Source organism: Lagenorhynchus albirostris, chromosome 13 (genome assembly GCF_949774975.1).
Source record: "Lagenorhynchus albirostris chromosome 13, mLagAlb1.1, whole genome shotgun sequence".
NCBI lineage: Eukaryota > Metazoa > Chordata > Mammalia > Artiodactyla > Delphinidae > Lagenorhynchus > Lagenorhynchus albirostris.
Genome location: NC_083107.1, coordinates 7,018,804 through 7,041,324, shown reverse-complemented (window position 1 = coordinate 7,041,324; position 22,521 = coordinate 7,018,804). Strand labels below are relative to the sequence as shown.

At 38.7% G+C, this 22,521-nt stretch overlaps 1 protein-coding gene across 1 annotated transcript in view; it reads right to left on the bottom strand.

The window, feature by feature from the left end:
• AFF3 (ALF transcription elongation factor 3) overlaps positions 1–22,521 on the bottom strand; it is a 478,605-nt gene that overhangs the window by 167,732 nt on the left and 288,352 nt on the right. The window contains exon 10 of the mRNA XM_060170002.1: positions 11,542–11,593. Coding sequence (XP_060025985.1) covers positions 11,542–11,593 — 52 coding nt within the window. The remainder of the gene's footprint in view (positions 1–11,541; positions 11,594–22,521) is intronic.

Below are 22,521 nucleotides of genomic sequence, written 5' to 3'. Positions count from 1 at the left end.
CATCTACATAACAAGGGGGTCCAAGGAGCCCTAGAGACCCTTCCTACGTTATTTTTTATTCTTAACCCTTCCTACGTTATTTTTTATTCTTAGTGTCTAAGCGTTGGAGAAATGGGATCTGGCCAATTTTCTCTAGGCCAAGTGTCTATACTAGATTTCTCATTTTCCTAGCAGACAGGAGCCTGGCAAATTACTTAAACAGATACGGAAAGGAAGTCTCTGGGGAAGGTACCTCGTGGGCTAAAAGAACAGTCACAGTTCATCATTTTAGACACGCATTGCTATGGCCAAAATAAATATCAGGAAGGTTTTAAACTTCTCTGAAAAAAAAAAAAAACATCTTTTGGTAACAGTTCTCAGATCGACTTTGATCTCTCAAATTCCAAAACCTATTATATGATCAGTTTGTATAATCTTATTATTAAAAGCACATGCGTAAGTGATAGATTTCTTTATATGTTTAGCACATAATTGTTCCTCTGTATATTTTCCCTCCATATTTAACATTTCCTAAGATAATTCTACAATGGGCAGAAGATATTTTTAATAAATAACTATGGACTGAATGTTTGTGTTCCCCTCCCCCCAAACTTATATGTTGAAATTCTAACCCCCATTGTGATGGTATTAGGAGCTGGGCCTTTGGGAGGTAATTAGTCATGAGGGTAGAACCCTCACAAATGGGATTAATGCCCTTATAAGAAGAGACACGAAAGAGCTTGCTTCTCCCCTCTCCGCTCTTTGCCACGTGAGGACACAGCGAGAAGATGGCCATCTGTGAACCAGGAAGTGGGCCAGATACTGAATCTGCCGGCACCTTGATCCTAGACTTCCTGGGCTCCAAAACTGTGAGAGAGAAATTTCTGCTGTTTATCAGCCACCTAGTCTACAGTGGCTTGTTACAGCAGCCTGAACTGATGGAGGTAAATACTTTTCATTGATATAAACACGCTTCACCTTTCACCTTTATAAATGACTCACAGGTGCACATCAGATATCTGGAAAGGAGCTTTGGGCATCACCGTTAGACCCACTCTGTTCCATCAGTCAGTGATATCCAAGTCTTCTAAGACATTTAAAATTAGAAGTCCGTGGTGGAGGTGAATTCTCCAGCCACCTCCTGGCTATGCATTCTCCTTTGGGGAGAGGTAAAGCCATGCACTGTTGGCCTCTGGTCCTATTGTCTGAAGGCTGGGAGAAGAGCTCATTCCGGCTGACATGTCTGGAGAAGACTGACCACTCTGCGTTCTTCTTCACAGCTCCGGCTTCACTAGAAGACCTTTGTAAACTTAACCCTTTCTAAGCATGTCACCTTTTTTAAAGGAGAGATGACAATTCTCATTAAGCTCTGATCTGTACCAACTGCAGAGATAGGGTTGTTTTCTATCTTTTCTAAATCATGAATCCTCTTAAATGCAGTAATAAGTATTTACTGAGTGCCTACTAGGTAATGGGCACTTTCCATATATTACTTCCAACTGCTATATTAACCTGGGAGAAATAAGATTTCATGGGCTGCTCTAATTCAGTTTGAGCTTATAGGAGTTTCCAAGTCTTTTACTGTACAATGTACACACCTGGTAGACCATTTCCTTCTGCTTCATTTTGTTAATTTTTTTCTTCTAGAAGTTTAACTATTTGTGTTTAATCCAATTTCCTTAATTTATGAAGGTCATTTTTGAATCCTCATTTATTCTTTAAAGTAATAGGTACTTCGTTCAAATGCAGACAGGTCCTCTGTTAGGAGTTTTCTGCAAGCCTACGCTTTTGACCTCTGACTTAAGCGTGGACTTGCCAGTGGTGGGCAAATCTGGATTAAGCAGGCACGGTGACCCTGTGAAATTGTGGTCTTTGCTGTAGCTTGGAAATCTCCATTTGCTCCTTATTCCTAGAACTTTCCTAGTGAAGATGACAAACTAACAGGATCTCAGTCTGCTCTTCCTCTGCAGGCACTACCTTAGTCACTTGCTCTAAAAAGTCATCACCATAGTCAAGGTCATGTAGGTTTTCTTCTATGTTGTCTTTTAGGAGTTTTATAGTTTTGTGTTTTACATTTAGGTCTGTGATCCATTCTGGGTTAATTTTAGCGAGGGGTGTAAGGTCTGTGTCTAGATTCATTTTTTTGCATGTGGATATGCAGTGTTCTACCACCATTTGTTTTAAAGACCATCTTTATCCATTGTATTGTCCTTGATCCTTTGTCAAAGACCAGCTGACTATATTTACGTGGGTCTATTTCTGGGCTCTCTATTCTGTTCCACTGATTGACTTATCTATTCTTTCGCCAACACCGTAGCTTTATAGTAAGTCTTGAAGTCGGGTAGAGTCAGTTCTCCAACTTTGTTCTTCTCCTTCAATACTGTATTGGCTATTCTACGTCTTTTGCTTTTCCAATGAGACTTTAAAATCAGTTTGTTGATATCCACAAAATACCTTGCTGGAATTTTGATTCAGATTGCATTGAATCTATAGACCAAGTTGGGGAATTTGTTTTTTATTAGAAGTATTCCATTATGTTTCCAATATATTGGGAAGTATTCCAGTATACCAAGATTGTTTATCCATGTACCAGCTGATGTATATTGGGGTTGTTTCCAGTTTTTGACTATCAAGAATAAAGCTGCTATTAAAATTCTTGTACTAATCTTTTTTTTTTTTTTTTTTTTGCGGTACGTGGGCCTCTCACTGTTGTGGCGTCTCCCGTTGCGGAGCACAGGCTCCGGACGTGCAGGCTCCATGTGGGATCTTTCCGACCGGGGCACGAACCCGTGTCCCCTGGATCGTCAGGCAGACTCTCAACCACTGTGCCACCAGGGAAGCCCAAATTCTTGTACTAAGCTTTTAAAGGACATGCGTTTCTTTTTTTCCCCATGCTAATAATTACAAATGGAATTGTTGGATCTAGTACCAAGTGTGTGCCTAATTGCTGGGGAATGCAATAAATGTGTGTAAAAGGAACAGTTTTTAAAAATGGTTATGCCATTTTATGCTCCCATCAGCAATGCACTAGGGTTCCAATGGCTTCATATCTCCTGACTATTTGGCTTCATATCTCCTGACTACTTCATATCTCCTGACTATTCATATCTCCTGACTATTCATATCTCCTGACTATTTGTTGGTCTTTTCCATTTTAGTCATTCTAGTGGGTGTATACAGTGGTATCTCATTGTGGCTTTAATGTGCATTTCCCTGAAGATGAATATTATTAGTAAAATGCATGTTTTCAGTTCCTTACTGGACATTTGTATATCTTCATTGTCTGTTCGAGGCTTTGCCCATTTAAAAAATTTGTGTCTTTATCATTTTGTTATTGAATTGTCAGAGTTCCTTATACATTCTGGATACAAACTATTTGTCAGATATATGTATTGCAAGTATATTCTCCCAGTTTGTGTCTTGCCTTGTCATTTTGATGACCAGATGTTTTGAATTTTGATGAAATCCAATTCATCGGGGTTTTCTTTTCTTTTCTGTGGTTTTGTGATTTCTGTAAGAAATCATTGCAGGTTGTGAAGATATTGTCCCATGTTTTCCTTTAGAAGCTTTATAGTTTGGGCCTTTAAATGGAGGTCTGTGATCCATCTCAATTGTGTCTTAAGTGAGATTCAGATTTTCCCCCAGTAGTTCCTCCAGCACCATTTGTTGAAGACTTGTCTTTGTCAAAAATCAGTTGACCATATATGTGTGGGTCTATTTCTAGACTCTGTTTTGTTCCATTGATTTGTCTTTCCATGTCAATGCCACACTACCTTCATTACTTTAGTTTTACAGTAAGTCTTGAAATCAGGTACTGTAAGGCCTCCAACCCTGCTCTTCTTCAAGACTGTTTTGGCTACCTAGGACACTTGCTTTTCTATAAAAATTTTAGAATCAACTTGTCATTTTCTAGAAAAGTGCCCTGTTGGCCTTCTGATCAACACTGTGTTGTATCTGTATATCATTATGAGAAGAACTGACATATTAACATTAGGAGCCTTCCAATTTATGAACATCTCTCCATTTAAGTCTAAAATTTCTCTCATCAAGGTTTAATAGCTTTCAGTGTACAAGTCTTATATGTCTTTTGTTAAATTTATTAAGTATTTTATATCATTGCAAATGGGACTGCTTTTTAAATTTCATTTTGCAATTGCTTACTGCTATTAGAAACACAACTGATTTTTGTAAACTGACCCTGCTAAATTCTTTTATTGGTTCTAGTAGTTGTTTATTAAATTTCTTAGGATTTTCTCTATAAACAATCATTCATAAAGATTTTTCCAAAAGATTTTTCAATCTTTATGCCTCTTATTTCTTTTTCTTGCCTTATTGTACTGACTAGAACTACAATGCTGAATAGAAGTGATAAATGCAGACATTACTGCTATGTTCTTGATCTTAGGAGGAAAGTGTTTGGTATTTCACCATTAAATATGACATTAGCAGTAGGTCTGGGGGTAGATGCCCTTTGTCAGATTAAACAAGTTCCCTTCTTGTACTAGTTTGCTGAGAGTTTTAAAAATCAAGGATGGGTGTTGAATCATGTCAAATGCTTTGCCTTCATTTTTTTAGAAGATCATATGGTTTTTCTCCTTCATTCTATTAATACGGTGGATTACGTTAATTTTTCTTCTAACATTAAGCCAACCATTCATTCCTGTGATAAACCCTACTTAGTTATAATGAATAATGTCCTTTTCATATATCACTGGAACATATATGCTAATGTTTTATTAAGGATTTTTTAGTGTTTATAAGAGATATTGGATTACAATTTTCTTTTCTTATAAGGTTTATGTCAGATTTTGGTATCAAGGTTACACTGGCCTTATACAATGAATTGGGTAGTTTTTCTTCCTCTTCTATTTTCTGAAGGAGTTTGTATAAGACTAGCAGTTCACTTGTCGGTGTTTCATTGGTAAAAACATTTCTTACTTAAGTTTTGATGGAATTTACCAGTGAAACCACCTGCCTCTGGAGGAATTTTCTTTGTGGAAAAGTTCTGATTACAAATTCAATTTCTTTAATAGCAATAGGGTCATTCAGATATTCTATTTCTTCATGTGGCAGTTATGGTAAGTTACTTATGGTAACTGTATTTTTCAAGGAAATTGACTATTTCATCTAAGTTGTCAAATTAATTAGCAGAAAGTAGTTCATAATATCCAGTTACTGTTGTTTAAACTTCTGTAGGCTATATAGTGATACCCACTCTTTCTTTGCTAATGTTAGTGATTTATGTTTCCCTCCTCTCTTCCTTGATTAGACTTGTAAGTGTTTTGTTAATTTTACTAATTTTTAAAAGAACTAAAGTTTGGTTTTTTAATTTTCTCTATTGTTTAAAAATTTTTATTCCTCTCTTTATTATGTACTTCTTCCTAATGATTTGGGTTTAATTTATTCTTCCTTTCTAGCTTCGTAAAGTGGAAACATAAATTACTGATGTTCAACTTTGTTCTTTTCTAGTCATGTAAAGCTATACATTTTTTTGTGTGTGTTGTTTTAGCAAAGCCCATAAATTTTCATAAACTGTACATGCATTTTCATTCAGTTAAAATTTTTTTCTAATTTCCTTTGTGATTTATTCTAACTCAAAAACTATTTAGAAATGTTATTTAACTTTCAAATATTAGGCATTTTCTAGAATTTCATTGCTATTGACTTATAATATAACCATGCTGTGATCACACAACACATTCTGCAAGATTTTAATCATATGGAATTTATCTATATGTCTTTTATTGTGCACAATAAGGTCTTGCTTCATGTGTACTTGATAAGATTACATATCTTGTACCAGTCGGGTGGTGTAGTGTTTTATAAATGTCAATTAGGTCAAAGTGGTTGATAATGTTCAAATATTCTATATACTTCCTAATATTTTGTTTAATTTTTCTACTGATTACTGAAGAAATGGATGTTAAAAATCTCTATTATTATTGTTCTGTCAATTTTTGTTTCATATATTTTGATAATCTCTTAGTAAATACGTACATATTTATGACTGGTCTGTTTTCCTCATTAACTGACCTTTTTAGCATGATAAAATGTTCTTTTTACCTCTTCTAATACTCTTTGTCTAGAAGTCTGTTTGGTAGTTTAATAGTGTCACGCTAGCTTTCTGATGCTTACTGTTTACACAGTCTATCTTTTCCTCTTCTGGCTTCAACCTACTGTGTTTTTATATTTAAATTGTATATCTTATAGACAGTAGGCAGTCTTTCAAATCTAATTTATTTTGGTATTTTATTTTAATCCCTCCAATGACACTTATGCTTTTTTTGGTATTTTTTTTTTAGTGGTTTTTCTGGTTATTACACTATGCATCCTTAACTTATTGCCAGTCTCCTTGGATTTAATATTGTATCACTTCACATAAAATGTAAGAATCTTAGAGTCATGCAATTCCATTTGCCCTCTCTTATCCTTTGTGGTATTTTTGTCATACATTTTACATCTACATACATCATAAGTCCCATAAAAGAGTATCTTGCTTTTTACATTACATAATCTTTTATATTTACATATATATTTATCATTTCCTGTAAATACTTCCTTCGTGTAGGTCTGAACTTCCCCCTGATATTATTCCCCCTCAGCCTGACAAATTTCCTTTATCACTGATTGTAGTGCAGGTCTTCTGGAAATAAATTCTCTCAGATTTTGAAAAACCAAAAATGTCTTTATTTCACCTTGTTTTGAAGGATATTTTTGCTAGATTTAGAATTCTAGCTTGATAAAGTTCTTTATTTTTTTAAATTTATTGTTTTTATTTTGTCTTCCAGCACTTTAAAGATGTCTTTGAATAATATTCTAGCCTCCGTTGTTCATGGTGGGAATCCTTTGGTTAACTGCGTCACTGTTACCTTTTACATAATATGTCATTTATCTCTGGCAATGTTCAAGATTTTTCTCTTTATCTTTAATATAGGTTTTAGCAATTTTACTGTAACGTTTCAAGGTGTGGTTTTATTTTATTTATCCTGCTTAGGATTTGTTAAGCTTCTTGCATTTGTAAGTTAATGTGTTCAGCCAGTTTGGGATGCCTTCAGCCATTATCTCTTTGAATATTTTTTCTGATCTGTTTTTTCTGTCCTCTCCTTCTCAGACCCCAATTACATGTATATTATACTACTTGATATTGTCCTATAATTCACTGAGGTTCTGTTTATTGTTTTTAATCTTCATTCTCACTGTTCTTCATATTGGATAATGCTTATTGATCTGACTTTAAGTTTACTTACCCTTTATTTGGTCATTTCCATTCTTCACTAAGGCTATCCAGTGAAATTTTTGTTTCAAATATTTTACTTTTCAGTTCCAGAATTTTCACTTGGTTCTTCTTAATCATTTCCATTTCCCTGCTGAGAGTCTTCTTCTTTCAGTTATTATGACCATGTTTTCCTTTAGATTCTTGAATATATTTTAACACCTGCTTTAAAGTTATTGCCTGAAAATTCCAACATTTAGGTTACTTCAAGTTCTATTATAGCAATTACATTTTTTCTTGATTATGAGTAACAATTTCCTACTTCTATACATATCTGTTAATTTTTGATTAGATAATAAATATTATGAATGACATGTAATAGAGGCTCTAGATCTGTTTTATTCCTTTAAAGAGTGTTAATATTTTTGTTTCAGACAAATTACTAGCTGAACTCGTGAATGCTTAGGATTACACTTTGTTATGATCTACTTTGGTTTTGCCCTTAATTTTAGGATGAATCCTTTATTCTTAAGGCGAGGCCTTTCTGAGGGTTCAGACAAAAACCTAAGTGTTTGCCACGTCCCTATAACTTGGGTGAGATTCAAATTCCAAACTCTACAGGCAATCTTTGTAGGCAGTAGGCAGCCATTGAAATGTATGCTCAGCTTTTCAGCTCTCTATCTATTGTTTTCCACTGGGCTCACTGGCCTTTCTCCCATACCTATACAGTTTAGAAGTCACCCAAGCATGGAGGAGAATTTATATACAGAAGTGGAACTCTCTTCTCTATGGCTGCCTCCTTTCTGGAATTTCTTCCCTTAAATCCCAGCCACTCTGGCAGCCTTGAACTCCATCCTCATACACTTCAAGAATATATGATTGTGGCCTTGAGTTGTAGTTACTCTTGGTGGAATGGGGAGTGCCCTCAGGAGAGAAGCTGTAAAAATGTAGGTCTCATGCATTCCAGTTCTTTCTCTCAAGGATCAAATTGCCAACATTTCTGCCTTCTTTTGATCAGCCTCTAGTGTCTTCAAATAGTTTTGTTTTGTAAAAAATATTTCATCCAGTTTTTTTTTCTTTGCGGTACGCGGGCCTCTCACCGTTGTGGCCCCTCCCGTTGCGGAGCACAGGCTCCGGACACGCAGGCTCAGCGGCCATGGCTCACGGGCCCAGCCTCTCTGCGACATGCGGGATCTTCCCGGACCGGGGCACGAACCCATGTCCCCTGCATCGGCAGGCGGACTCTCAACCACTGTGCCACCAGGGAAGCCCTTTTTTTTTAAGATTTTACATACAAATGAGGTCATATGGTATTTGTTTTTCTCTGTCTGACTTACTTCACTTAGGATGATGCCCTCAAAGTCAATCCATGTTGTCGCAAGTAGCAGGATTTCCCTCTATGGCTGAATAATATTCCATTGCGTACAGATACCACATTTTCTTTAGCCATTCATCCATCAGTGAACACTTAGGTTGCTTCCATGTCTTGGACATTGCAAACAATGCTAATCTCTCGTTTTTAAAAGAGGCTAGTGAGGAAAGATGCTTTTTCAGAAAATGAGCTGTCTGGATACTCTCAATTTTATACTACAGTTTAAAACCAAAAAATGGCTTGAAATGACTCACAGGTCATGGAACTATACAGACAGAGGGATGTATAGGCATTACTGAAGCCAAGTCTGTCCCACCAAACTACAAATGTAGAAGAGGTATCTTTCCTAGTGCCTGTGTGTATGTTATTTACAAGTTTTCAGCTCTCCTTCACCTCGTTGGTTTCCATGGAGCTCATAATTTTTGGTCTGTTTTACCACCTTGTTCCATCTTCTGGCATCTGTATACTCCTGATTCTCCTGACCTGGCTTCTGAATCATTTTGATTGCTCTGACCCTTAATGTTGAGTGTCCTCTCAAAATCCATATGTTGAAGTCCTAACCTCCAGTACTTCAGAATGTGATTTTATTTTGAGATAGCATCTTCACGGGGTAATCAAGTTAAAATGAGAACATTAGGGTGGGCGATAATCCGACATAACTAGTATTTTTATAAAAAGGGGAAATTTGGACACAGAGACATGCAGAGAAGGAAGATGATGTGAAGAAACACAGGGAGAAGATGTTTATCTACAAAACAACGAACAAGGTCTGGAATTGATCCTTCTTTCACAGAAGAAACAAACCCTAATGACTGATCTTGGGCTTCTAGCCTCCAGAACTGAGACAATAAATTTCAGTTGTTTAAGGGACCCAATCTATGCTACTTTGTTACAGCAGCCCTAGCAAACTAATACACTTACCACTTAACAAATAAATGGGTCCCCACTTTTCTCCTTGGTTCTGACTTATGACTTTGTTTTGTCTCCTAAGATCCCCTGACCCCTCAGTATGGTAAATGGCCAAAAAAGCTGAATATCCAAAGATGTGTGTCCCAATTTTTTCACTTAAGTTGAATGACTTTTCTGATCCTTAGATTCCTTATATATGAAATAAGGATATTGTCTTACCTATCTGTCTGCATAGATAAAGCTCAGGTAGGATACCACACAGAGACTGTAAAATGCTACGCAAGTCTAAGGCATCCTGAGTCCCTGCTCTTTATTCATAATGAGCTGCTCCTCTTGCCTAATTATAACAGACCACGGTTAGAAGGTGCTTTGGGAGGATCAAGTTTAGAATTCTCCACTTTTAAGAGGGATACTTGCAGCCTCAGGCTTTATTTCTGCTGTTTCTAGTCCAAGAGGCAGGATATGAGATGGATGACTAAGTCTGTTTTGCTCAAAGAGACAAGAATGTGGGGTGATGCTTTAAACTCTCACTGTTCACAAATCTCCAGAGGGTTTAAAAATAATTCCTCAGACAACATATTTATTTTGATTAGGTAATGAGTTATGGAAACCAATTCTTTTAGAGAATGGACTTTTCGGAGATGTATAAGGGGCGGAGAACTTTAGCGGCACATCAAACTGTACTAACAAAATCGGAGCCCACTGAATGTGATTTTAAATTTGAAAAAATTAAATGCAGGATGCTAGCAGCTTTCCAAAATATTTTGTATGCTCCTTTGCCTGTTTTTAAGATGATTTGTTAACGAGAATTTGAAAAATTGTTGTTTCTACAGTAATTAACACTTTTATAAAATTATTTATAAAAAAATATAACTTACTCCCAAATAGTTGACATTCTAGTTGCATAAATTCTTATGTAGTCTCAAACACCGCTCAAAAGAACTACATATTTAAATGATTCTACCCATTTCAGTTCTCTAGAATGCCTCCAGATGGCATTAAAACCCTTTTCCTACTATATTTTACAATCAAAAATTTAAAAATTAGTAATATTTTAACCATTTAAAACCAGTCACATTCATTATATCATTAGAAATCATGATAATGGAACTATTTTGAACTTTTAGGGTAACATCTTAAGAAACATGTAGTCATAACCTTTATGAAACAAACAGCCATCCTATGTAAGCCAAAGGCTCTTCCTAGATTGAGAAACAGATCTTGGACAAATACACTCAATAATGTTATATCGTAAGCTGTCATTTCTAATGAATAGCACTTTAAATGCTTAGTAATAAGAGCACTGGTCCAAATATAGATATATGCACAAAACTGTCTTATAATAAGAAAATACATTTAACTCCTCAGAAATGATAAAAAATAATGATTTTTAAGGAGTAAACCTGTTACTAATTCCTATGGAGCTAAAATAATTTGTTAGCTTGTGAATTATGTAAACTTTGGCATATAAATTTGGCATCGAATTAATCGTCAAAACATTTTTTGGACTGCTTGGCTATCGAGAGGAAAAAGACAAAACGTAGAGTGAAGAACATGTTTTAAAAGCCTCTTCTTATCTTTTCAAAACTGTGTTTGTTAACTCAAAACTATGAACAAACCCTTGAGGGTCCAGAGATATCTATAACTGTATATTTCACATAATTCAGAGGTCAGGTTGCAAAGGGCAGGCTTTAAAATGACACTGGTACTTCCCTAGTATGTGTGAAAAGTCCTCTAATTATTTATGACAGTGATGGAAGTTGCCAAGCAAATTCCAAAAGCTTTCCTCCCCTCCCCCTGCCAAAATAATACCGTTAAATCTCGTTACATTTGTACTTTATGAAGAGGAGCCTTGTGTTTTCAAGATTATTCTTACTGGGGTAAAGCATAAGAAAGACCTCAAAATGCATATGCACCCAAAAGCATTAAAAAACACATTATCATGAGAAAGAGAACCACAGGCTTCTTTCCATTATTACTGTTACTATAACAAGTTATTTGCGCAGTTTCATATTATAAGCATATTAAAGAACAGTCATCTCGGGATAGAAACAGGAAACAGACTTACGATGTATTCGATGTGCCATTGTCTGGACTCCCTGGCTCAGCATCACCTTTCTCTTAAAAAGGAAGAAAATACCAACATGTGAGCGTTACAGCCTGTAAGATTTAAGAGAGGCTCAATATATTTCCACACTCCTACTAACAACCATTCAAAATGTGCAGCAGGAAGCTTTTCAAACATCTTTTTTATTGTCCAAGAACCGGATTTGCAAAATAATTTCTTCTTTGTAATACAATGGCCCGGGCAAGGATCTGTGAATAGGTACTACGGAGCTGTTTGCAAACAAGCAGAGGTTCAGAGTGGAGACCCTGCCAAAAGATGAATACCTTACAGATGGCATCTGTTTCCTTCTACTTCTTTTACAGAAAACTTAAGGAAATAAACCCCATTAGCATTCTAGATGCAAGGCGTTTTGAATTCCGATCCCTTCTGCAAACACAAGCTAAACCAGGTCAGGTGACATCAGAACTTGGAGGAGAGAATTTTACACAACACTGAGGTTGCACCCCAGCTTACAAGATTCCCAAGAATTACACCCCACAGAGAGCCCCAGCAGCAGGTTCTGGGGTCACCCTGTTAATGCAGAATAAGATATAAATCAGAAATCCTTCCTGGCCATCTGAGAGACTAGTTAAAGAAATGTTTCTGCCGTCTGTGGTCACCGAGGATTGAATGGGTTTTAATGAAGGGAGCCTGGAACCAGTTCGTTTCTTGTAGTTTTAAAGGGCAAATTCCTCTTGCAGTTGACGTAATGTAAGTCTTAGATCCTCGACCATTGATGGCTTGACACCATACATCCTTGTATTGTAAGGCATTTCTTTTTGTTTTCTTGAGGCTACAGGATGCAGGAAGGTCATGACTGCCATTGTGAGTTAGCTGTGGTTAGTTAGGCTGGTTATGTAGTGCTAATAGTTTAACATACCCCAGAGAAGGTTATGAGTTGCAAGAGATGGGCCTGATGGTGGCAACTTGCTTTGCTTTGCTCTTTCAAGCCAGGCCTGGAGACCTCACAGAATCCCCCAGTCTGCTGTTTAGGGCTTCAGGCCTATGTCCTGTACCAAGTCCCTTTTGTCAGCTGTAGCCATTAGCTTATTGTCACCGAGGCTTGGGAATGACCCCCTAAATTACATGATGAACACATTCTGAAGATATCGTCCAAACTGAACTCAAAAGTAAACTTTATAATTTCTTTTCCTTTTAGTTCTTTCAAACAGAACGGTTGTGAGAGAAAGAAGACAGTGACATATAGTGCACACATCTATCTCAGATGTAACTCTGTGCTAATGTGTGTCTACACACTGCCGGGACATACGTGAGGGACAGTCACCTTGTGAAAAGTCACATCTATTTTAACTGCCTCAATAGCAAACACTGACGGAGTCCCAGTACGTGGGAAACCATGCTGAAGTAAAAATAGAGGCAGAGAATTAATAAACTTGCTCTAAAGCTTGTACGTTCATAATATATTTTCTCTTCCAGGCCAGGTTTGTTGTAAACTCACTTAGGAGACATGCAAGACCTTGTCAACTGTCTTTGGTGCTAGAAAATAACCTTAGTACTGTCCAAAATCACTTTTCAAATGAGAAACCACAATTCCTGCCAGAATCCTAAAGTACAGAGTTGTAACACCTGCATAACCTAAGATAAAACTAAATGGAGGTTTAATTTTTCTCAAACATAGCGATCTTTTTTTTTCCCCTTTAATTTGGAGAAATTGGTTACTTTCCCTGGTCTGGAGCTGCCAGAAGTTACCCCACATCCAATCATCATCAGGAATGTAGGCAGCAGGCTCAGAAGCCCAGGAGTAAACGTTTCTCAACAACTTATGTCATTAAAAAAAAGGAAATCAATCTGATACGTGAAGACAGTGTTTGGATGTCTGAATAAATATGTTTCACCTTGGCCAACAATGCTGCCAGATACCCCGTGGGCTGAGAGGACAGAGGCCTTATTGCACATGGGATCTGGGGGCTGCGGGAATCGGGAGCGGGAGCGGCGCAGGAACAAAGCTGCAGCTGGTTATCTCTGCTCTTAGCAGCACTTATGTTGTGGCAACAGGGAAAACAGAATAGGTTCTGGCAAACAGGAAGGATGCAATGGGGCCACACTGGGCATGTATGAACAGTCGGGGAATGAGTGCTCTCAGTGGATCATGAATTAACCTTTTTGGAGAAAAGGAAACGCAGGATGGAGTCAGGAAGTAAAACTCTGTTTGCCCTTCAGAACACAAAATTCTCCCCAATATCTGGCAATTTTACGTGATGTAATTTCTGAAGTTAACTTGAAGTGTCTCTGTGCACAAGCCATGGAGAATCATAGGCTCTGTATCAGGACCCAAGGGAAAATGATGAATGGGAGCCGGAAAAAATCCTCAGTAAGGGATTTTTCAGTTGGGTGCTCGGATGTTTCCTCTCCGCCGCCAATGAGGACTGTTGGGGCTTCGTCCTGATTATTCCAGCTGTTTTCATGATAGATTCAACACTGCTCTCCTAGGGAAGGAACCTGCATTGATCTTTAAGACACTGGGCATAAGAGAGAGGCTCAGGTGCAGTGTGGTCCTTTTGCAGGCGGAAATATAATTAAAGAGAGAAAGAGAAAAAACGAGCCATAGAAAGTAAATGTACACATTCACACTCACATATAAATACATATGTATGTGTATATGTATATTACATGTATACTTTCAACTTGACACTCCATATTTGTCTACCTGAGTCTTCCACAGTACCAAACATATACTACATGCTCAGTATATGTCTTCTGTCTGATGACCTATCATTAATGCAGTGTCCCACGCTACAGTGGGAAAAGAGGACAAAGGTACACACACCACTGAGACGGTATACAAGTTAAGGTATGAAACGGCTTGATGCCTCCAATAGGTCACTTAAAAAATTACAGCAGCTACATGTTTAATCCAGTAAATCTACCAAGGACTTTTATGTCGAGTAGTCTCTCTGGAAACATAGATAATATCTAATTCACGCCCCTTCAACTGAAAATGACTGCACTGCTGGAGTACCATAATTAGCGCTATGAAAAGGAAATCAAAATAGACCTAGGCTGTATTCTGCTTCGAAGGCAAGTTTTGCTGTGCTACCACTTTATAATAAAAGGAATCTGTGCTCAGCGTAAAGAAAAAAAAACTGAACAGTAGAGAAAAGGTAACGGCTCTGCTTGCTTTTGTCATTAGTCCTGTTAGCCCTGCAACTATAACGCTAAGTAATATGCTTATTTCTAGATGAATCAACTTCAGACAGTATGTAATAATTTCTGATATGAAAAATGAGAGATAAGATATTTAATACACTTATACTACCACCTCCCTTCCGCTTAAAATTTTTGTTAGTTCTGTTAAACTTTAGTGTCTAGTGGGTATTTTAACTTTGAATAAATTTAACCTATTTTTTGATTAAACAGCTTCTGACAGTACCTTTTCTTTTGTACTATGCAAAGTGAGGCAACTCACATCCCACTATGCACAGCTATACCTTTCCTCCGGCATAGCCAAGATTTAAAATATTTATATTCTGTTCAGTAACTATTAATGAGTCATCCTCATTAATATTAATTTTATCAATAATTTAATTTTGGGAATTGCCCATAGGCCATGAGAAAAATTATACATGAGTAACGGAATTTACAATATTATAACAACATATATATTAGCCTCTAAGGAACAGTAGAGAGACTGGACCTGCACGGAGGGACGGCCACTACACTTGAAAGAAGGCAAGGGTTCCCAGTATTTACGTCAAATGGATTCTCATTCTTATATCTCATCACGGCACAGGTTCATTTGTCTCAAGTAAAGGCTATGCTTTTCCTAAAGAGAAATTCAATAGAGCATGCATGTAATGTGTACAAAAATGTTTATATACAGTTTTTAAAAAGTAAAATGAGTTAACTGTAAAAACACCTTCCAGGCCCAGAAAGGGGACACTGACAAGAAATAACCCAGAAGCCTCCTGAGCTTGTGTCCTATTCAAGCCCAGCTAGCTAGCAATGGATTTTTGTGTTAATCATTCTCCCTTTCTTGACAGTTTCTGCCACCATGAATTAATTTGTAAATAAAAGTCTTTAGTTTTTCCTGATTTTAAATTTCGTATGAATGCAATCATAGTGTAGGCATTCTTCTGGGATTACTTCTGTCATTCAATGATATGACTTTAGATTCAGCCAATGTGATGTGCATAGCTTTGGTTCATTCACCCTCACTGCTGTGCAGCATCTCCTTATAAAAATCTGTCATTTTGGGCTTCCCTGGTGGCACAGTGGTTGAGAGTCCACCTGCCGATGCAGGGGACACGGGTTCGTGCCCTGGTCTGGGAAGATCCCACATGCCGCGGAGCAGCTGGGCCCGTGAGCCATGGCCGCTGAGCCTGAGCGTCCGGAGCCTGTGCTCCGCAACAGGAGAGGCCACAACAGTGAGAGGCCCGTGTACAGCCAAAAAAAAAAAAAAAAAAAAAATCTGCCGTTTTCCTTTATTTGACACTTTTTCGGTGTTCTACTTAAGAAATACATCAGAAAGATGTTCTCTATTACCTTTTGAAAGTGTATAATTTTACTGTTCACATTTAGGTCTTCTACAAATACCTGGAATAGTTTCTGTATATGATGTCAGGTAGGAGATAGCTTCCTTTTTTTCCCTATAGATAACCAATTATTCTGGTACTATCTATTAAGAAGCCCATTCTTTCCCCATTGATCTACATTTTAGCTCTGACACGAATCTAGTTTTCATAAATCTGTGGTCTGTTTCTGGGTCCTTTACATCTGTTTCATTGCTCAATTTATTATTATCTTCATTACTTAGCTAAAACATTTATTCATTCATTCACTCATTCATTCATTCATATAATAATATTAGTAAGGCAAGGCTCCAACCTGGTTCTTCTTAAGGAGTGTCTGAGTTATTTTTGGTTCCTTGTTCTATCAAATAAATTTGAGAATCACCTTGTCAATTTCCAGATACACGGCTGCTGTTGAGAAGTCAACTGGAAGTTCAATTGTTACTTCTTTGAAGTTATTAAGGGCATTTTAAGAATTTTTCCTTTACCTGTGTGGCTTGCAGTTTAACTATAATATGTCTAGGGTGGACTTCTTTTTATTTATCCTGCTTAAGATTCATTGGGAAGATTCATTGGGTTTCTTGAATCTATGGGTTAGTGTCTTTCAATTCTGGAATATTTTTAGCCATCATCTCCTTTAATATTCCCTCTGTTCCCTTATCTTTTTCTGGAATTCTAGTTACATATATTTAGGCCTTCTCACTTTATACTCCAGGTTTGTTAACTTCCTTTTCATATTTTCCATTTCTGTCTCTCTAGGTTGCATTCTAGATAATTTCTTAAGTTCAGTTTCCGGATTCATTACTTTTTCTTCACCTATGTGTAATCTGCTGTTAAACCTGACCAAAGAAATTTTAATTTCTGTTATTATTTTCTAACTTCTAGAGGTTCTGATTAGTACATTTTCAAACGTTTTTGTTCTTTATATTTTCAATTCTCTCATTTCTGTAAATTAAAGTAAGCACTCTTACGTTATATCCTGGGCTTGGTAATTCCAATATCTGACGTCCTTGGAGGTCTCTCTAATTCTCTGCTGTCTGTTCTTTTTCCTTGCTCTTGTTTCATTGTGCACAAGTGTTTTTGACAATGAGTGCTCATTTCCTGAGGAATTCCATTTCTATTATTATTTATTCTTATCCATTTTCTTTTTCTGGTATTCCTACTAGCTGGATTTGACCTTTCCACCCTGACTGATCTTCCATGTAACTTAACTTCCTTTCATATTTTCCATCTGACTTTTGCTTTATATTCAGAAAAAAAAAATGTTTTCGACCTTATATTCCAGACTTCAGACTTCAGCTATTATCTATTAAATTTAAAAATTTTGTCAACCCTATTTTTAATTCCGGAGTGCTCATTTGTTCTGTAACTGCTTCTTTTTCATATCAATCTGGTCTTTTTATTTGACGCAAATAATTTCAAATCCTTCTGAAGACTGTAATTACATTTGAAATTTTTTTCTTCTGTTCCTTGAATTAAGTAGATTTCCTCTGGGTCATTCCTTCTCTTTGGTGCTCCTGGGTTATGTATTCACATCTTTGAATGATAACAGGCTGGTTAACAAAGGTACTGGCGTGGATTTCCCATATTAGTATATTGATCCATTTTGCTAACATACGTCTCCCTTGTAGGGAAGGGCTGATTTAGGGCTCTTTCTAAGTGGACAGGGTATGTTAACTGGAAGGCTTCATTTAGGGTTCAGGAGAAGAGGCCTCAAGACAAGCTGGGAGCCCTGACTGCTCTCTCACTCCCCAACAAAAATACGAAGTACTTTATTCTGGGTGTATAGCATTTCGGTTTACTTCCTTCTTGAGAAAAGTTAGCTCTTCCTCCGCCCATCAGAGATATCTATGTTTAAGGTCTGGTATTATCTCAGAATCTATTCTGCTTCTCTCTTAGGTACTAGCTCCCAACTAGAAGTTCTAGTTAGCTGTTCATTTTCTTAGCAAATATTACTATGATTTTTTTTGTATTTTGTTTTTTTGAGGGAGGAAAGCCAGACTGAAAGCTCTGTATGAAAACCCGCTAGGATAGTGGTAGAGGAGTAATGGGTGGAAGAATGGCCATGTTCCTATCACTACGCACAGTCCACGTCTCTTCTCTGTTGGGGTTGAGAGGAAATCAAGTCTCTCCTGGAGCTCCCAATGACATTCCCTCTACCACCACAGCTTGTTCCTGTTTGGTTCATTATTTTCCTTTTTTCTTTTTCTGGGTCATGACCTTCCCTGCCCAGGATTATCTATCTAACAGTAGGGTCCTGTCCAGTCTCCATTTTCCAGACACTCAGCTGAATTTCTGGTTCTCAGTGCTGTTAGGGATTTATTTACATCACTATTGCTTTATGGTTAGTTCAATGGAGACTGTGAAGGCAGGGAAAGAAGCGCTTATGCTCAGGCTGCCACCTGAACAGGACAGTCTTACGTGTTAAAAAAACTGTAGACGTACATCACCTGTTTTAATATTTAAGTTTCTCAATACTTAATTAGCTTCTATTTTATATTAAATTAAATTAATCGGTAATCAGCAAACTGGCTAAAGTAGCTCTCTTTAAAGAGATTTGGATTAAAAAATAATTTTCTGTTTAATTTATACACTCTCTTCTCTTAGTACCTACACAATTTAGTTTTTCTAATTTCAAAAAGATAAAAATGACTGACCTAAAGTGGGGAAGGTCAGTCCATCAATACACATTTTGTGTCTCTGAAGTACAGTTTTTTCCTATTTTCTACATATTTACTGGAGTCATGACTCCCAAAGCTGTAATGATTCCAAACCAAATACAAGAAACAGCACAGGAAATGCTGGTGGGACCAGCTGTCCTAAAATTTCCAATGTGCTATAATCTACAGAGGACATTGCAATTTTTATCTTTCTTTTTTTATTTTCCATTATGGTTTATTACAAGATATTGAATATAGTTCCCTGTGCAATACAGTAGGACCTAGGTGTTTAACTATTTTATATATAGTAGTTTGTACCTGCTAATCCCAAACTCCTAATTTATCCCCCCTTCCCCTTTGGTAACCGTAAGTTTGTTTTCTATGTCTGTGAGTCTGTTTCTGTTTTGTAAGTAAGTTCATTTGTGTCATATTTTAGATTCCAGACATAAGTGATATCATATGATATTTGTCTGACTTATTTCACTTTGTATGATAATCTCTAGGTCCATCCATGTTGTTGCAAATGGCATTATTTCATTCTTTTTTATGGCTGAGTAGTATTCCATTGTATATATATACCACATCACTATGATTTTTAAATAGTGATATTACCTTTTTATAGATGTGCTTGGTTTTGAGGGGCGGGGATTTATTTGAAAAAAAAAAAAGAATCCCCTTACCCCTAGAAAAGAGAAAACCAATTACAAATGTCCTCAGATGATGAAATGCCAGAGGGATTTATACCACACCATGCAAGTGCCGCTCACAGTTCCCCAGAAGATAGGTCTGCTTTGACATAATCTCAATCATAGCATCAGCGAGTGCAAGTTATGGCATGCTGTAAAAATATGCCAGATGAAAACAGAAATCTTGGACAAGAATTCAATCTCACACTGAAGGGACAGAAGCAACATTTTGGGGGTCAAGGTAACGGGTTAGTTATTAACTGCAGAATCTCATTTTCATCACGTGCAGAATGGAGATGTCATGCCTACTTCACACAGCTATGGTTAGGATTAAATAAAATAGCATACGTAAAGAAGAGACTGAACACAGACGGGACTGAACAGCTGTTTCCTTTGTTCTTCTCTATGTCAAAGACTCCAAGCTGAGAGAAGGTACATTTATTCTATTATATCTATTTTCTCCTCCCTTTACGCCGAACTGTTTAAATTCAAATGGAAAGAAATGGTGAGGGAAGCAATGGCAATTCTTCCGTACGCTCTAGCCTTCGGCATATGATGCTGATGCCTGCGCACCTCATGGACCTAACCATGCATCTCCTGATTCCTTTCCTTACTATTACATTTATTAATTTCTATAGATTTCAAGTCCCTTGGCATTTCACCTCTTCCCTGGTGCTAGTACTCACAGCAAATTCCAGCAGAGGGTGGGATAACTAAGGGATACTGCCTGTGGGTCATTATGCCATCATCCTCCTACCCTGGCCTTTCTCTAGCTGTGCATTAAAAGTCTGGGGCGGTTGACTTCCGGGAAGATGGCGGAAGAGTAAGACGTGGAGATCACCTTCCTCTCCACAGATACACCAGAAGTACATCTACGCGTGGAACAACTCCTACGGAGCACCTACTGAACGCTGGCAGAAGACCTCAGACCTCCCAAAAGGCAAGGAACCCCCCACGTACCTGGTTAGGGCAAAAGAAAAAACTAAACAGAGACAAAAGGATAGGGACGGGTCCTGCACCAGCGGGAGAGAGCTGTGAAGGAGGAAAAGTGTCCACACACTAGGAAGCCCCTTCGCGGGTGGAGACTTCGGGAGGCGGAGTGGGGGAGCTTGGGAGCCACGGAGGAGAACACAGCAACAGGGGTGCGGAGGGCAAAGCGGACAGATTCCAGCGCAGAGGATCGGGCCGACCGGCACTCACCAGCCGAGAGGCTTGTCTGCTCGCCAGCCGGGGCGGGCGGGACTGGGAGCTGAGGCTCCGGCTTTTGTCGGAGCGCCGGGAGAGGACTGAGGTTGGCGGCGTGAACACAGCCTGCAGGGCGTTGGTGCGCCGCGGCTGGCCGGGAGAGAGTCCGGGGAGGGGTCTGGACCTGCCGAAGAGGCAAGAGACTTTTACGTCCCTCTTTGTTTCCTGGTGCACGAGGAGAGGGGATTAAGAGCGCTGCTTGAGAGGGCTCCAGGGACGGGCGCGAGCCGCGGCTAAGAGTGCGGAGCCCAGAGACGGACATGGGACGCTGAGGCCGCTGCTGCCGCCGTCAGGAGGCCTGTGTGCGAGCACAGGTCACTAGCCACACGCCCTTCCGGGGAGCCTGTGCAGCCCGCCACTGCCGGGGTCCCGGGATCCAGGGACGGCTCCCCCGGGAGAGCGCACGGCGCCCTCAGGCTGCAGCGTCACGCCGGCCTCTGCCGCTGCAGGCCCGCCCCGCACTCCGTGACCCTCCCTAACCCCCGGCCTGGGTGAGCCAGAGCCTCCGAATCAGCGGCTCCTTTAACCCCGTCCTGTCTGAGCGAAGAACAGACGCCCTCCGGCGACCTACACGCACAGGCGGGGCCAAATCCAAAGCTGAGACCCTGGGAACTGTCAGAACAAAGAAGAGAAAGGGAAATCTCTCCCAGCAGCCTCAGAAGCAGCGGATTAAAGCTCCACAATCAACTTGATATACCCTGCATCTGTGGAATACCTGAATAGACAACGAATCATCCCAAATTAAGGAGCCCTGTGGATGAAAGGCTCTTGGTGCTGCAGCCAGGAGTCAGTGCTGTGCCTCTGAGGTGGGAGAGCCAATTTCAGGACACTGGTCCACAAGAGGCCTCCCAGCTGCACATAATATCAAACAGCAAAAATCTCCAAGAGATCTCCATCTCAACGCCAGCACCCAGCTTCACTCAACGACCAGCAAGCTACAGTGCTAGACATCCTATGCCAAACAACTAGCAAGACAGGAACACAACCCCACCCATTAGCAGAGAGGCTGCCCAAAATCATAGTAAGTCTACAGACACCCCAAAACACACCACCAGACGTGGACCTGCCCACCAGAAAGACAAGATCCAGCCTCATACACCAGAACACAGGCACTAGTACCCTCCACCAGGAAGCCTACACAACCCACTGAACCAACCTTAGCCACTGGGGACAGACACAAAAACAACAGGAACTACGAACCTTCAGCCTGCAAAAAAGGAGACCCCAAACACAGTAAGATAAGCAAAATGAAAAGACAGAAAAACACACAGCAGATGAAGGAGCAAGATAAAAACCCACCAGACCTAACAAATGAAGAGGAAATAGGCAGTTTACCTGAAAAAGAATTCAGAATAATGATAGTAAGGTTGATCCGAAATCTTGGAGATAGAATGGACAATAGAATGGACAAATTGCAAGAATCAGTTAACAAGGACCTAGAAGAACTAAAGATGAAACAAGCAACGATGAACAACACAATAAATGAAATTAAAAATACTCTAGATGGGATCAATAGCAGAATAACTGAGGCAGAAGAACGGATAAGTGACCTGGAAGATAAAATAGTGGAAATGACTACTGCAGAGCAGAAAAAAGAAAAAAGAATGAAAAGAACTGAGGACAGTCTCAGAGACCTCTGGGACAACATTAAACGCACCAACATTCGAATTATAGGGGTTCCAGAAGAAGAAGAGAAAAAGAAAGGGACTGAGAAAATATTTGAAGAGATTAGAGTTGAAAACTTCCCTAATATGGGAAAAGAAATAGTTAATCAAGTCCAGGAAGCACAGAGAGTCCCATACAGGATAAATCCAAGGAGAA